Source organism: Oncorhynchus nerka, linkage group LG8, assembly GCF_034236695.1.
Source record: "Oncorhynchus nerka isolate Pitt River linkage group LG8, Oner_Uvic_2.0, whole genome shotgun sequence".
In the NCBI taxonomy this organism is placed as follows: domain Eukaryota; kingdom Metazoa; phylum Chordata; class Actinopteri; order Salmoniformes; family Salmonidae; genus Oncorhynchus; species Oncorhynchus nerka.
Genome location: NC_088403.1, coordinates 19,327,382 through 19,345,793, shown reverse-complemented (window position 1 = coordinate 19,345,793; position 18,412 = coordinate 19,327,382). Strand labels below are relative to the sequence as shown.

The window sequence follows — 18,412 nt, the reverse complement described above, 5'->3', positions numbered from 1 at the left end:
TCTTAGCCAAACGTGATGAACAAAACGGAGCGATTTCTCCTACACAAATAATATTTTTGGAAAAACTGAACATTTGCTATCTAACTGAGAGTCTCCTCATTGAAACATCCGAAGTTCTTCAAAGGTAAATTATTTTATTTGAATGCTTTTCTTGTTTTTGTGAAAATGTTGCCTGCTGAATGCTAGGCTTAATGCTATCCTAGCTATCAATACTCTTACACAAACGCTTGTGTAGCTATGGTTGAAAAGCATATTTTGAAAATCTGAGATGACAGTGTTGTTAACAAAAGGCTAAGCTTGTGAGCCAATATATTTATTTCATTTCATTTGCGATTTTCATGAATAGTTTACGCTCCCGGATACGGATTGCTCGACGCAAGAAGTTAACAAGCTTCCCTAGTTAGATAAAGGTGAAATAAAAAAATAATCACTAGTTTTAACTACACATAGTTGATGATATTACTAGTTTATCTAGTGTGTCCTGCGTTGCATATAATCGATGCGGTGCGCATTTACGAAAAAGGACTGTCGTTGCTCCAACGTGTACCTAACCATAAACATCAATCCCTTTCTTAAAATCAATACACAGAAATATATATTTTTAAACCTGCATATTTAGCTAAAAGAAATTCAGGTTAGCAGGCAATATTAACCAGGTGAAATTGTGTCACTTCTCTTGCGTTCATTGCACGCAGAGTCAGGGTATATGCAACAGTTTGGGCCGCCTGGCTCATTGCGAACTAATTTACCAGAATTGTACGTAATTATGACATAACATTGAATGTTGTGCAATGTAACAGCAATATTTAGACTTATGGATGCCATCCATTAGATAAAATACGGAACGCTTTTCTCCGAAATGATAGTTTCCGGATTTGACGATATTAATGACCTAAGGCTCGTAAGCACTTGTGCGTTTTGCCAGCAGCTCTTCGCAATGCTTCAAGCATTGCGCTGTTTATGACTTCAAGCCTATCAACTCCCGAGATTAGGCTGGTGTAACCTATGTGAAATGGCCAGCTAGTTAGCAGGGTTCGCGCTAATAGCGTTTCAAACGTCACTCGCTCTGAGACTTGGAGTAGTTGTTCCCCTTGCTCTGTATGTGGGTAACACTGCTTCGAGGGTGGCTGTTGTCGATGTGTTCCTGGTTCGAGCCCAGGTAGGAGTAGACCGAACCACAGAGTATAAGGAACAAGAGGGAGAAAGATAGACTTAGCAACAGAACAAAAGAGAGATTGAATACCAGGAAGGCTGTACGACTGTCAGCTCTTAGCTGTCAGCTCTTAGCTCCTAACTCTGGTCTGGACTAGGCTGTACCACTGTCAGCTCTTAGCTCCTAACTCTGGTCTGGTCTGGACTAGGCTGTACCGCTGTCAGCTCTTAGCTCCTAACTCTGGTCTGGTCTGGTCTAGCCTGTAGCGCTGCCAGCTATTTGCTCCTAACTCTGGTCTGGTCGTGACTAGGCTGTACCGCTGTCAGCTCTTAGCTCCTAACTCTGGTCTGGTCTGGTCTAGCCTGTAGCGCTGCCAGCTCTTTGCTCCTAACTCTGGTCTGGGCCAGGCTGAGGCTTGGTGGGCCTGAATCCCAGTCCTGGATGGTCTGATATTGTAGCTCTAGACTAAAAATCCTTCTTAATGCTCTACAGTCATGGACAGGTAAAGAGGGCCAAGCTAGAGACAGAACATCCAAATATCTTCTGTTAACACCCACAATCCCTAGGCTGCAAAACAGAGGAAAACAAACAGTGTTTTAGTAGCCTGTCACTTTCCTCCGTCTTTCAATGTGTCCAAGTCTTGTGCAGGTTCCCCTCAGAGTAATTACACATAGTCTCAGGAGAGGGATGGTGAGAGAGAGGAGAGAGGGATAGAGAGGGATGGGGAGAGAGAGGGGAGAGGATGGGATGGTATGGGGAGAGGGATAGAGAGGGATGGGGAGAGAGAGGAGAGAGGGATGGGGAGAGAGAGGAGAGAGAGGAGAGAGGGATGGGGAGAGAGAGGGGAGAGGGAAAGAGAGTAGAGAGGAGAGAAGGATGGGGAGAGGGAAAGAGAGTAGAGAGGAGAGAAGGATGGGGAGAGGGAGAGAGGGGGAGAGAGAGAGGGAGAGAGAGGGATTTTATTTATTTTTTATTTTACCTTTATTTAACTAGGCAAGTCAGTTAAGAACAAATTCTTATTTTCACTGCCTAGGAACAGTGAGTTAACTGCCTGTTCAGGGGCAGAACGACAGATTTGTACCTTGTCAGCTCGGGGATTTGAACTTGCAACCTTCCGGTTACTAGTCCAACGCTCAAACCACTAGGCTACCCTGCCGCCCCATGGGGAGAGAGAGGAGAGAGGGAGAGGGAGAGAGAGGAGAGAGATGAGAAATTGAATGATATCTGTAGCATTTCCCCAGACAGGAAAATTCCTTTCCCAACAAATTCTACCACACATTTACACACACACACACACTTTCGGTAATTAAATCTGACTAATAAATTTTTTTCTCACAAGCAAAACTGTCGCAACCGACCCCCCTGAGAATAATGAAATGGTAAAGATATTACTGTGCACTTTGCTTCACTGTTTAGGGACTATTAAGAGACATCAGGGAGCTTAAGAGAAGACGAAAACACAGCCTACTATCTTCTCTTGGTATGTGAGACACAGTGACCACAGGCAAGAGTATGAACAGAACCGAGCACAGTGGGAACTAAACACAACTAGGAGTTTTATTTACACTTTATAACAGTGCGTCTTCAACCCCTTTGAAAAAAGAGGAGGGTGAAACACGCCGGATTGATTCCCTTTGGATTTACTCCGATGCCTCGAACGGCTCGCCCAGCGCCTCAAGGTCGGTCTAGGAGTCTTCGCCCCAAAAATAAACTTGTCTGACCTCTCACCTCTGACCTTAAAACACTTAAGAGTGAGAGAGAGGAGTGAGGGGGAGACAGGGAGGGAGAGAGAGAGGAGCAGGTAAGGTGGGGAGAGACAAGGTCAAAACTCTCTCTCAGGTAGATTGCTGTCTGTTGTGGTCGACCTGTTTGCCTCGTACAGAAATCTGCTACAGTATGGAAAGAATCGAGCGAGAACATCTATTTGCGGGTGATGAATTCACAGCATCCTATATGTGTCAGAATCTATTTCCATAATAGCATACGGCGTGGCATTGGGGGCTGCACATTTAGGGAGATCCCTGCTTTCTGAGAAAGGTGGGAATACAGACTGGTTAGCGGAAAACCTGGCAAAACCCCTCTATTTCAGAAACAGCCCCTGGAGCCACCGGGCCTACTGCTTGACGGTAATTTGTCGGTGCCGTGCGCCTTAGGATCAACTTAACCACAACACAGAAAGTTATGTCATTATCAAAAACCAATCTTCATAGTATTTCTAAAATCACCCCCCTCCCCCTACATTATAAATTCTGCCGTCTCTGAAAAAACATGTCATGAAATTGCAAAGCACTCGGCTTGTAAGAATTTACTGGGCCTGGGCTTTGAAGTGCTCTTCAAGGGGCTGTGGGCCTTAATGTGGGAGGGAGAGGGAGAGAGAGAGAGAGAGAGAGAGAGCGAGAGAGAGCGAGAGAGAGAGAGAGAGAGAGAGAGAGAGAGAGAGAGAGAGAGAGAGAGAGAGAGAGAGAGAGAGAGAGCGAGAGAGAGCGAGAGAGCGAGAGAGCGAGAGCGAGAGAGAGCGAGAGAGCGAGAGAGAGAGCGAGAGAGAGAGAGAGAGAGAGCGAGAGAGCGAGAGAGAGAGAGCGAGAGAGAGCGAGAGAGAGAGAGAGCGAGAGAGAGCGAGAGAGAGAGAGCGAGAGAGAGCGAGAGAGAGAGAGAGAGAGAGCGAGAGAGAGAGAGAGAGAGAGAAGAAAAGAGGATAAGAGAAGGAGGGAGAGGGTTGGAGGGAGAGAGTGAGAGAGAGGGTCACAGGGGGTGATTCTGGTCATATTTGCTTGCCTGCTGAAAATAACAATCCTGTTTTTCCTAACGAGCACATAACTCGCTCGGTGGGAAACATCAGCCAATTAAAAACTAAAAAAAGGCCCCGCATTGCTGGTTCATCTGAAATCATTAAAAAAAGAAGAATAAAAGATGACTAAAACTGTACTTGAACGCAAAGACTGCAGTACTACCAGCCGAGCTGCAGCTTTAGCTACGTTTCCTGAACCGAACGTGTGTCTCCATCCTGTTCTGGTTCTTCACATGTGCTTTCCACGCTTCCGACTGTTATCAGGCTAATCAACCCCGTCTGTGCCAGTGTGTTGCCTGTCAATCACACTAGTCGTCACGGTGATCACATAGGTTACATGGCACATCATCAGCGCTCTACATAACTTCCTCCGGGGACGTGGGGGATATATGCAGCTACATGGAGGGGGATCAGCAGGAGGAGATCTGTTCTGATCACGATCCAACACCTGAACATCTCCTGGGTGGCTGGTGTGTACGTACGTGGTATTAGTGAGGGGTTATGTCGGGTGCCAAAGGCTGCCACGCTCCAACGTGATAGGATTGTCACGCTCACGGAGACGCAGGGCTCAGATTGGCTCTAAATGAATGCAAATTAATTAATTATCGCAATAAGACAAATTAAGTGATGACGAAAGTCAATTTCATGGCCTCTGCCAAAGTCAAGTGGCACTGGAAAGAGGAATGGGGGATACCTAGTCAGAATGCCTTCAACTGAAATGCGTCTTCAGCATTGACCCCAACCTCTCTGAATCAGAGCGGTGCCTTAATGGACATCCACGTCTTCTGTGCCCGGGGAACAGTGGGTTAACTGCCTTGTTCGGTGGAACAGTGGGTTAACTGCCTTGTTCGGGGGAACAGTAGGTTAACTGCCTTGTTCGGGGGAACAGTGGGTTAACTGCCTTGTTCGGGGGAACAGTGGGTTAACTGCCTTGTTCGGGGGAACAGTGGGTTAACTGCCTTGTTCGGGGGAACAGTGGGTTAACTGGGGGAACAGTGGGTTAACTTGTTCGGGAACAGTGGGTTAACTGCCTTGTTCGGGAACAGTGGGTTAACTGCCTTGTTCGGGGGAACAGTGGGTTAACTGCCTTGTTCAGGGGAACAGTGGGTTAACTGCCTTGTTCGGGAACAGTGGGTTAACTGCCTTGGGGAACAGTGGGTTAACTGCCTGCCTTGTTCGGGGAACAGTGGGTTAACTGCCTGCCTTGTTCGGGAACAGTGGGTTAACTGCCTGCCTTGTTCAGGGGAACAGTGGGTTAACTGCCTGCCTTGTTCGGGGAACAGTGGGTTAACTGCCTGCCTTGTTCGGGAACAGTGGGTTAACTGCCTTGTTCTTGGGGGAACAGTGGGTTAACTGCCTTGTTCGGGGGAACAGTGGGGAACAGTGGGTTAACTGCCTGCCTTGTTCGGGGGAACAGTGGGTTAACTGCCTGCCTTGTTCGGGGGAACAGTGGGTTAACTGCCTGCCTTGTTCGGGGGAACAGTGGGTTAACTGCCTGCCTTGTTCGGGGGAACAGTGGGTTAACTGCCTTGTTCGGGGGAACAGTGGGTTAACTGCCTGCCTTGTTCGGGGGAACAGTGGGTTAACTGCCTTGTTCGGGGGAACAGTGGGTTAACTGCCTTGTTCGGGGGAACAGTGGGTTAACTGCCTTGTTCGGGGGAACAGTGGGTTAACTGCCTTGTTCGGGGGAACAGTGGGTTAACTGCCTTGTTCGGGGGAACAGTGGGTTAACTGCCTTGTTCAGGGGCAGAACGACAGATCTGTACCTTCTCAGCTTGGGGATTTGATCCAGCAACCTTTCGGTTACTGGCCCAAAGCTCTAACCACGAGGCTACCTGCCGCCCCATGAACAGGAGGGGGAGTGAGATCCCCACCCACCCCCACCTCGTTATGGAACACACACTAGTGAATGCGTGATTGAGTGAATGACCGAGAGAGAAAGAGAATGATTGAACCAATTAAAGCAAAGTGTCTTTGTGTCTGTGTGATGATGCAACACGCTCATTAACCCCTGCTCTGTCCAACCAACTCCTCGTTCCCACGAGGCATGGGACCATGCACACAGTCACATTGAATAACAGCCTCCCGTCCTATTCAAGGAGCCAAAAGGGGATAGGCGCTGGAGCCAGCCTTTGGCAGACTCCTCTACGACTATAGTGTGTAGTCATCCATGAAGTCAGCCTCGAACTAGTCCCGTCTCTCGCACACACACGAAAACACAAACCAAAACAACCCAGTCAAAATATCAGACAACACACTCCCCCCCCCACACACACACACCTGTCTCCACGTCCTGGGTGTAGAAGTGCATGGTGTCCGTGATCTCAGTGACATATACAGCTCTGTAGTTGGCCGTGCGCTCTTTCTCCTCCATCACGTGCACCACCTCCTCCACCTTCTTCTCCTCATAGTTGGCCCAGATCTGAGGGGGGGAAGGTCACATGATTAGGGTGAAGCATGACAGAACACTCCCTGTTCTTATGTGTAATATAATGATATCATTAATATGAGGTATTTCTCGTTAAATTGGGGATCTACTTGTAGGACAAATTAAATAATATACAGTCCCCTGTCTGACTGAAGACTACAGCAAAAAGGACATTTGTCATGTCTAAACCTCCAGCTAAGCATGCCAGTTCCTTATTATATGTCACATGATCAAACATCTAACATACTCAACACAAACCCAAACATCAAACTACTACTTTAAACACTGCCAACTCCAACAGAACAATTCATTTACACTCCTAAATGACTCCCATTACGTGATTCAGGGCCTGTTTTGATGCCAAAGGGAAATACGGTCTAGAACAAACAACCCCTAGACCGGAGAAACATGGGTCTGTTATCTAACAGCAACACCAATCCCCTGTGGGACAACCTCTCTCCCTCTTTCCCTCTCTTCACCATCCTCTAGAGTGTTTTTGGTGTGGAAACCAGGTCAGCTCCTCTCCAAGGTTGGCCCTCTGTCGGGAGGGCAGGAGGCTCATTAAGGGAAGAGTGTTCCGCTTGGGGCCACAAATCAAACACTATGGTCGACGCTATGGACGCACAAACACACACGAAAACACACACATGCGCGCATGACAACAGCCACACACACGCGTGTGAGGGACAGGATGACAAGAGCTCCCTAATCATCTCTCCACCAGCTGATGTTCTGAGGCTCCTGCTGATGGGGTCACTGAACCCCACTGCCAGGGAGAACAAGTGGAACTTCACAACAACTAAAGTCTCCTTTCCTTGTGTAACACCACAACACATCTGGTTCTACTCCTTTCATTTCCACCGCAGGCTGTTGTGTTTACTTGGGGGTAAAAAATAAAAAATGTTTGTGGTTTTTATATAGTGTAGCGATATCAGATCAAATGTTATCTGTCATATGCTTTGCAAACAACAGGTGTAGACTAACAGTGAAACGCTTAAAGGCCCTTCCAACAATGCAGAGTAATGTAGTTTGCAAAAGTAATAACGAGGAATAAATACAATGATAACTTGGCTAAATATACAGGGTACCAGCACCGAGTCAATGTGCAGGGGTACAAGGTCGATATTACTATGTTCGATAAAAGTTATTATGCATAGATAATAAACAGCGAGTAGCAGCAGCCTTATGGCTTGAAGCTGGTCAGGAACCCTCTGGTCCCAGACTAGGCAGCCTTATGGCTTGAAGCTGGTCAGGAACCCTCTGGTCCCAGACTAGGCAGCCTTATGGCTTGAAGCTGGTCAGGAACCCTCTGGTCCCAGACTAGGCAGCCTTATGGCTTGAAGCTGGTCAAGAACCCTCTGGTCCCAGACTAGGCAGCCTTATGGCTTGAAGCTGGTCAAGAACCCTCTGGTCCCAGACTAGGCAGCCTTCTGGCTTGAAGCTGGTCAGGAAACCTCTGGTCCCAGACTAGGCAGCCTTATGGCTTGAAGCTGGTCAGGAACCCTCTGGTCCCAGACTAGGCAGCCTTCTGGCTTGAAGCTGGTCAGGAAACCTCTGGTCCCAGACTAGGCAGCCTTATGGCTTGAAGCTGGTCAGGAGCATTCTGGTCCCAGACTTCGCGCTCTGGTACCGCTTGTCACCAGCTTTTAGCAGCAGGCTAATTAATTAACTGTGTGGTATCATCAGCTAATTACCTTCACAAGTTCTCTCTCTGCCTCCCTCTCCCCCTCTGAGCAGTGTTACATGCTGACTAGACCAGGCACGGACGTGAGTCTGCGTGTGCCATCGTGCACATGTTAATTTTGTCCATCCACACCAGATGCGATCAGGACACGCAGGTTAAAATATCCAAATTAACACATGAAACATTCACGGCCATTTAGCTAGCTAGCTTGCTGTTGCTAGCTAATTTGTCCTGGGATATAAACATTGGGTTGTTATTTTACATTAAATGCATAAGGTCTTTTTTTTCTGGGTCTTTGTAGAATTTTGACCCATTTTAAGTCACATGTGTTCTCTACTCATTTAATCCACAGATAAAAGAGGAAACCTAGTTAGTTTCCAGTAATCTCTCCTCCTTCAGGCTTCTTCTTCTTCTGACTTTAAATGGCAGTTGGCAACCAACTTTACAGTACATTACCACCACCAACTGGACTGGAGTGTGGACCTCAGTTCATCTTTCAATCACCCACGTGGGTATAGGCTCCTAAAAACCAATGAAGAGATGGGAGAGACTTGTAGCACGTCAATCGTTAAAAATAGAACGTTCTATTTTAGCGCCTGGCTACGCAGACGCTCATTGACGCGAGCAATCAGTTTGGAGGAAATTACTGAATAATATGTATGTGTAGATTTATTTCGCAATGCTGGCGCATGTAACGCGATGCACAGTGTGGTCAGCATGTTTGCATGGTAGGCTAATTACACCCAGCGTTTTATAGGCCTTTTTCGGCATGCTAGCACTAACCAATTACATCTGACGTGTGCAGGGCAAGACATTTAAAGGCCCATTTCACTACTGCAATGAGTCGTGCTAGTGAATCGGCTTACTGCCTGCTACCTTGAATCATTGGGAAAAAACATTTATTATACAACAAGTGACACAGCGCGCCAGCCGAGCGAGCCTTGGCGGGTGCCCTGCCCATCTGGAGACAAAAGACTGGGTCAAACCACCCAATTACATTCAATTGCTTCTTCATGGTGCCAAACAAAGGGAAGGGACATTTTTTTAATAATAATTTTGTGGATACGACTGACCAGGAGTTAATTAAGACCCAAACATGGCCACGCTTCACAAACTTCCACTGGTCCCTTTCCCTCATTTTCTCCATCCCTCCCTTAGATATTAAATGAGTCAATACCCACAATGCAGTGGGGCTTCAGCAGAGGGTAATGACATGTCTGGGCTTTTAATAAAACCTGCAGGACCAATCCGAGTGACACAGATTAGCGTGTCACTGTTCATGACTGTGACAACTGTCACCGTGGTGGCGTCTCTGTGGGGGTTTGGGAGTCGTTCATAACGATTCAGGCCAAGTGACCTCTCTCTGTCTGACACAATGGGCCACGTCACGCCGCCGCAGCAAGGGAACAGGAGAAGAGAACACTCACAGAATACCAATCACAACGCTGATTTCACAACGACGATGCAGAAGTGGCCTTCCACATGGTGCTCGCCCCCACACACATTCTCCCCCGCTGTGCCCTAGGTGGATGACCTTCCGTGAGCAACCGACCATTCCTGTTTGTTCCACTTGAACGCAGGTATGTGACTGCTGTTGCTGCTTGGACACAGAGATGTGAGAGAGCGAGAGGAGTTAGGGTTTCCGAGCTCCCTGTGTCCGGCTCCAAAAAGCAGAGACAGCAAATCATCAGTCCTCTACTCCTGAAAAGGAAAACTGTTCTATAAGGACAACAACAGTGTTCCAAAAGGAGTACAACAACAGTGTTCCAAAAGGAGGACAACAACAGTGTTCCAAAAGGAGGACGACAACAACAGTGTTCCAAAAGGAGGACGACAACAACAGTGTTCCAAAAGGAGGACGACAACAACAGTGTTCCCAAAAGGAGGACGACAACAACAACAGTGTTCCCAAAAGGAGGACGACAACAACAACAGTGTTCCCAAAAGGAGGACGACAACAACAACAGTGTTCCCAAAAGGAGGACGACAACAACAAGTGTTCCAAAAGGAGGACAACAACAGTGTTCCCAAAGGAGGACAACAACAACAGTGTTCCCAAAAGGAGGACGACAACAACAACAGTGTTCCAAAAGGAGGACGACAACAACAACAGTGTTCCAAAAGGAGGACGACAACAACAACAGTGTTCCCAAAAGGAGGACGTCAACAACAACAGTGTTCCAAAAGGAGGACGACAACAACAACAGTGTTCCAAAAGGAGGACGACAACAACAACAGTGTTCCAAAAGGAGGACAACAACAACAGTGTTCCAAAAGGAGGACAACAACAGTGTTCCAAAAGGAGGACAACAACAATGTTCCAAAAGGAGGACAACAACAGTGTTCCAAAAGGAGGACAACAACAACAGTGTTCCAAAAGGAGGACAACAACAGTGTTCCAAAAGGAGGACAACATCAGTGTTCCAAAAGGAGGACAACAACAGTGTTCCAAAAGGAGGACAACAACAATGTTCCAAAAGGAGGACAACAACAATGTTCCAAAAGGAGGACAACAACAATGTTCCAAAAGGAGGACAACAACAGTGTTCCCAAAAGGAGGACGACAACAACAACAGTGTTCCCAAAAGGAGGACGACAACAACAAGTGTTCCAAAAGGAGGACAACAACAACAGTGTTCCAACAACAGTGTTCCAAAAGGAGGACAACAAAAAGGAGGACAACAACAGTGTTCCAAAAGGAGGACAACAACAGTGTTCCAAAAGGAGGACAACATCAGTGTTCCAAAGGAGGACAACAACAGTGTTCCAAAGGAGGACAACCAAAAGGAGGACAACAACAATGTTCCAAAAGGAGGACAACAACAATGTTCCAAAAGGAGGACAACAACAATGTTCCAAAAGGAGGACAACAACAGTGTTCCCAAAAGGAGGACAACAACAATGTTCCAAAAGGAGGACAACAACAGTGTTCCCAAAAGGAGGACAACAACAATGTTCCAAAAGGAGGACAACAACAAAGTGTTCCAAAAGGAGGACGACAACAACAACAGTGTTCCAAAAGGAGGACAACAACAACAGTGTTCCAAAAGGAGGACAACAACAGTGTTCCAAAAGGAGGACAACATCAGTGTTCCAAAAGGAGGACAACAACAGTGTTCCAAAAGGAGGACAACAACAGTGTTCCAAAAGGACAACAACAGGACAACAACAATGTTCCAAAAAGGAGGACAACATCAAAGGAGGACAACAACAATGTTCCAAAAGGAGGACAACAACAATGTTCCAAAAGGAGGACAACAACAGTGTTCCAAAAGGAGGGACAACAACAGTGTTCCCAAAAGGAGACAACAACGACAACAACAACAGTGTTCCAAAAGGAGGACGACAACAACAAGTGTTCCAAAAGGAGGACGACAACAACAACAGTGTTCCAAAAGGAGGACAACAACAACAGTGTTCCAAAAGGAGGACAACAACAGTGTTCCAAAAGGAGGACAACATCAGTGTTCCAAAAGGAGGACAACATCAGTGTTCCAAAAGGAGGACAACAACAGTGTTCCAAAAGGAGGACAACAACAATGTTCCAAAAGGAGGACAACAACAATGTTCCAAAAGGAGGACAACAACAATGTTCCAAAAGGAGGACAACAACAGTGTTCCCAAAAGGAGGACAACAACAATGTTCCAAAAGGAGGACAACAACAGTGTTCCCAAAAGGAGGACAACAACAATGTTCCAAAAGGAGGACAACAACAATGTTCCAAAAGGAGGACAACAACAGTGTTCCAAAAGGAGGACAACAACAGTGTTCCAAAAGGAGGACAACAACAGTGTTCCAAAAGGAGGACAACAACAGTGTTCCCAAAAGGAGGACAACAACAATGTTCCAAAAGGAGGACAACAACAGTGTTCCAAAAGGAGGACAACAACAGTGTTCCAAAAGGAGGACAACAACAATGTTCCAAAAGGAGGACAACAACAATGTTCCAAAAGGAGGACAACAACAATGTTCCAAAAGGAGGACAACAACAATGTTCCCAAAAGGAGGACAACAACAGTGTTCCAAAAGGAGGACAACAACAATGTTCCAAAAGGAGGACAACAACAATGTTCCAAAAGGAGGACAACAACAATGTTCAACAAAAGGAGGACAACAACAGTGTTCCAAAAGGAGGACAACAACAAGTGTTCCAAAAGGAGGACAACAACAATGTTCCAAAAAGGAGGACAACAACAACAACAATGTTCCAAAAAGGAGGACAACAATGGAGGACAACAACAATGTTCCAAAAGGAGGACAACAACAATGTTCCAAAAGGAGGACAACAACAATGTTCCCAAAAGGAGGACAACAACAATGTTCCAAAAGGAGGACAACAACAGTGTTCCCAAAAGGAGGACAACAACAGTGTTCCAAAAGGACAACATGTTGCATCAGCATGTTATTAACACACCCAGATCCACATGGCATGGGGTTTAACATGGTATAATCATGCTATGCTAGTGAAGCATGAAGTCAGTAGTGACAAATGGTAAGAGATAGGCTTTGGTTCAACTAAGGGTGAAATGTGCCTTGCAGATGTCACAGCCAAACCCCTTGATGTACTGAAGAGTAGACTGACTGTTTTACTAAAATCACAACCGGCATTATATACAAATGTGCAAAGAAATATGCAAATTAACTAATTAATAACAAACAAAGTTAAAAACACTGCAGAGTGTGAAGAAAGGAAACGTGAGTCTGGAGGGGCTTGCAGCAGTACTGGTATAGACTGGAATGGGAGGTAATTTAGAATGTCCTGGCAGCCTAAGAGACATTACATTCAGAGAATTTCCTTTTTCACACACGCACACTGCCTTGTTCACGTGTGCACACACACTCCCCGGGAACCAGGGGGATGGGGACATTGGGAACATTGATTAAAGGTGACAGCATGTCAATTCCAATAGTGTGTGGGGAGACCAAATCTCCATCAACACCCAGAGCACAGACACACACACACACACACACACACTACCGCACACACACACACACACACGAGCAAACACACACACACACACACTAGAGCAAACACACACACACACACTAGAGCAAACACACACACACGAGAAGAGTGAGATGAGGGTAGTAGGGTGCACAAGGACACACACACAGGTTGGATGAATCCACACTGCTGTCATTGTCTGTTCTACACTACACAGTGAACTATCACTCGAGGTAGGACATGCCCACAGACCTCCACATCAGCTTCAGTCTAAACCATTTCCAACAACCCTGCTACTCCCTCTCTGGTGTAGGCTATACACTAGCGTACTTCTCTCATGCTGGTTTTAACAAACTACTCTACCCAGAAGCCTTTGCTCTAAACTTCAAGTACTTTGCTTGCAGCCTGCTGAAACAAGTTTTCAAACCTATCACACAATGAGAAGTACAGCACTATTCGTTAGCAATTGAGGTAATTGACATTTTGCAAATACGCAGCTGTGGAACAGCTAGTCATATCTGTCTAGAGCTGGAGGAGAACATGAATGTAGGGAGAGCGTATGGAGCAGCCTCTCTCCAGTTACACCACCCACATATGTAGTTTCATTGTTAATTCATTATTCAATAGTGCTCTGCAAACAATACAAATCAATACAAGTGCTTATTATTAATAAAAGTGCCTTTGCAGATCAATCTAAGCCTCTATTACGTTCCTAATGAAGGGGCCTTGAGAAGTGAATGCCTCACTAAATAAATGGCTGCTCTCTGGTCATGTTTCCCTTCGAGTCTACATCTTATATGATGAGTGAACCTCGAACGTTTGTCACAAAACACTCAGAGAAAACAAACCGAGCCCAAACTCTGCTTGTTTGATGGGAGACACGAGACAAAGCCCTCCAAGAAGATTCAATAAAGTAAATATAGGCTACATGTTCACCTGAACTTCAAAACATTCAGACCTAGTTCACAATCCCACATTCAATAACAAAGTCGCACCATTCCTCCAATTCAATCGTCCAACGACAAGGTATTCACTCAGGTCAGGACATAACAAACCACTACCTCATCCCCACTAGACTTGATTGGTAAACCAATTCCAATACCAGGCTTTCCTTACAATGATGATCGTTGTATTAATGAGTAGCAATATTAGGTTGATGGGGCTGGCGGGCCTGTGGGTGACCCCGGATTCCTCTGGCTCAACAGTTGCCACGGTGTGTCGAGGGAACTATTCGAGGCTGGAAATGATGAAACAGCCTGGTGAATCAGAGTGCCACTCCAGCCAGCCAATCCATCCCACCACTACACCACTCAGGGGGCTCAATAGTGCAACTGTGATGCATCCCATGTAAGAACACGGTCATACACAACCTAGGCCTGGTACGCGGTCGCCAACACAATGTCAATCCACACAACGCTTTCTGTAATGGAGACGCGATCTAAGTCTACTATGCAGTCATCAGCCACATAGAATATGAATGACAATGACATAAATTAATACAATCATTGTATTTGTATGGACAACACACTCTGGCAAGCCGTGCAACGCTTACTGTACATGACAGTGTGCAACACCTAGACCCACACAACACACATCGATGACCTGTGGTGTGATGGAGTAGTGCGCAATTTACTGATGACGCTTTACATACATGTGTACAGCCATGTTAATGAACTGTTAGGAGGACAGAACATGACGTCTATACACAGTGCATCCATCATGGAACAGCTGTATTAGTAATGACTAGAAGCATGTTTACAGGAATTATTATCACTGGTAAATGTTTGAAAAACATGCACAGTGGGGGAGGAATCTGTAAAGTGCTTGGCTGATTGGCACATGGGAGGATATGAGTGTGTGTGTGTGTGTGTGTGTGTGTGTGTGTGTGTGGAGCCAGAACGTGAGTTTCTAAAATGCTGTTTTAATAAAACCATCGATCAAAAACAGGGAGGCATAAAATCCCTTCTCACTTGTCTTAAGGGCAAATGTTAATTTTTCAACCATCTGGGTGATGAGAGGGGTGGTGGCTGGTGGAGCTTAGAGAGAGATAGGGGGTTGACCATGACTGATTCGACGACGAAGACCGATGTTCTCGTCAGGTAACACACGGGGAGATGTGGGTTGAACGGTGAATTATTTGACTGATTGCAATCACTAAAGGTAAAAACACAATCCTCCGATCAAGACGAGCGCCAAACAGGTGCCTCGTAGCAATTTTCTTATTTGGTGCTAATTACATTTCCTTCTGACCCAACAATGAAAGAAAACTACAGGGCTCGTCTCTGATTGGATGGGTTCCTGATTGACAGGTGTCATTGGGGACCCACACACCAGTACACTGGGGACAACACTAGAATGTGAGGACTGGTTATCCTAGGACATTAACCCAATCACCAAGGTTAACAGGGGGTGGTTAAGCAAGAAGGGTGGATGTTTGTGTGTGATGATTTACAGTATCTGTATGTTAGTATGCGGGCCACGTGGTTCTCACCTCACTGCTTTGAACACAACACCGTAATAAAACATACATGTAGGCTACACACGCATACGTAGTCCACACACACACACACACACACACACACACACACACACACACACACACACAGCCATGGGAAGAAAGGGTGGGACAGGAGGGTGAGCGAGGACAGTGCCTTCACACACTGGAACAACACAATAACACGCTGGCTTATTGGCTCTAAGGACACACTGAAACACAATAGCCCAACATAGACGGTAATTTAACAATACTATACTAGGGCTGGGCCTATATACATACAAATCCCAACATACTAGGGCTGGGCCTATATACATACCAATCCCAACACACTAGGGCTGGGCCTATATACATACAAATCCCAACACACTAGGGCTGGGCCTATATACATACCAATCCCAACACACTAGGGCTGGGCCTATATACATACAAATCCCAACACACTAGGGCTGGGCCTATATACATACAAATCCCAACACACTAGGGCTGGGCCTATATACATACAAATCCCAACATACTAGGGCTGGGCCTATATACATACCAATCCCAACACACTAGGGCTGGGCCTATATACATACAAATCCCAACATACTAGGGCTGGGCCTATATACATACCAATCCCAACACACTAGGGCTGGGTCTATATACATACAAATCCCAACATACTAGGGCTGGGCCTATATACATACAAATCCCAACATACTAGGGCTGGGCCTATATACATACCAATCCCAACACACTAGGGCTGGGCCTATATACATACAAATCCCAACACACTAGGCTGGGGACACACTGGGCCTATATACATACAAATCCCAACATACTAGGGCTGGGCCTATATGCATACCAATCCCAACACACTAGGGCTGGGCCTATATACATACCAATCCCAACACACTAGGGCTGGGCCTATATACATACCAATCCCAACACACTAGGGCTGGGCCTATATACATACCAATCCCAACACACTAGGGCTGGGCCTATATACATACAAATCCCAACACACTAGGGCTGGGCCTATATACATACAAATCCCAACATACTAGGGCTGGGCCTATATACATACCAATCCCAACACACTAGGGCTGGGCCTATATACATACAAATCCCAACATACTAGGGCTGGGCCTATATACATACCAATCCCAACACACTAGGGCTGGGTCTATATACATACAAATCCCAACATACTAGGGCTGGGCCTATATACATACAAATCCCAACATACTAGGGCTGGGCCTATATACATACCAATCCCAAAATCCCAACATACAAATCCCAACACACTAGGGCTGGGCCTATATACATACCAATCCCAACACACTAGGGCTGGGCCTATATACATACAAATCCCAACATACTAGGGCTGGGCCTATATGCATACCAATCCCAACACACTAGGGCTGGGCCTATATACATACCAATCCCAACACACTAGGGCTGGGCCTATATACATACCAATCCCAACACATTAGGGCTGGGCCTATATACATACCAATCCCAACACACTAGGGCTGGGCCTATATACATACAAATCCCAACACACTAGGGCTGGGCCTATATACATACAAATCCCAACACACTAGGGCTGGGCCTACATACATACAAATCCCAACATACTAGGGCTGGGCCTATATGCATACCAATCCCAACACACTAGGGCTGGGCCTATATACATACCAATCCCAACACACTAGGGCTGGGCCTATATACATACCAATCCCAACACACTAGGGCTGGGCCTATATACATACCAAACCCAACACACTAGGGCATATATACAAACCAATCCCAACACACTAGGGCTGGGCCTATATACATACCAATCCCAACACACTAGGGCTGGGCCTATATACATACCCATCCCAACACACTAGGGCCTATATACATACCAATCCCAACACACTAGGGCTGGGCCTATATACAAACCAATCCCAACACACTAGGGCTGGGCCTATATACATACCAAACCCAACACACTAGGGCTGGGTCTATAAACCCAACACACTAGGGCATATATACATACCAATCCCAACACACTAGGGCTGGGCCTATATACATACCAATTCCAATACACTAGGGCTGGGTCTATATACATACCCAACCCAACTCACTAGGGCCTATATACATACAAATCCCAACATACTAGGGCTGGGCCTATATACATACCAATCCCAACACACTAGGGCTGGGCCTATATACATACAAATCCCAACACACTAGGGCTGGGCCTATATACATACCAATCCCAACACACTAGGGCTGGGCCTATATACATACAAATCCCAACATACTAGGGCTGGGCCTATATGCATACCAATCCCAACACACTAGGGCTGGGCCTATATACATACCAATCCCAACACACTAGGGCTGGGCCTATATACATACCAATCCCAACACACTAGGGCTGGGCCTATATACATACCAATCCCAACACACTAGGGCTGGGCCTATATACATACAAATCCCAACACACTAGGGCTGGGCCTATATACAAACCAAATCCCAACACACTAGGGCTGGGCCTACATACATACAAATCCCAACATACTAGGGCTGGGCCTATATGCATACCAATCCCAACACACTAGGGCTGGGCCTATATACATACCAATCCCAACACACTAGGGCTGGGCCTATATACATACCAATCCCAACACACTAGGGCTGGGCCTATATACATACCAATCCCAACACACTAGGGCTGGGCCTATATACATACAAATCCCAACACACTAGGGCTGGGCCTATATACATACCAATCCCAACACACTAGGGCTGGGCCTATATACATACCAATCCCAACACACTAGGGCTGGGCCTATATACATACAAATCCCAACACACTAGGGCTGGGCCTACATACATACCAGTCCCCACACACTAGGGCTGGGCCTATATACATACCCATCC

General features: G+C 46.3%; 1 protein-coding gene across 1 annotated transcript in view; it reads right to left on the bottom strand.

Annotated features, from left to right (window-relative positions):
* snd1 (staphylococcal nuclease and tudor domain containing 1) overlaps positions 1–18,412 on the bottom strand; it is a 368,696-nt gene that overhangs the window by 83,850 nt on the left and 266,434 nt on the right. The window contains exon 18 of the mRNA XM_065021501.1: positions 6,222–6,363. Within this exon, the coding sequence (XP_064877573.1) occupies positions 6,222–6,363 (142 nt within the window). The remainder of the gene's footprint in view (positions 1–6,221; positions 6,364–18,412) is intronic.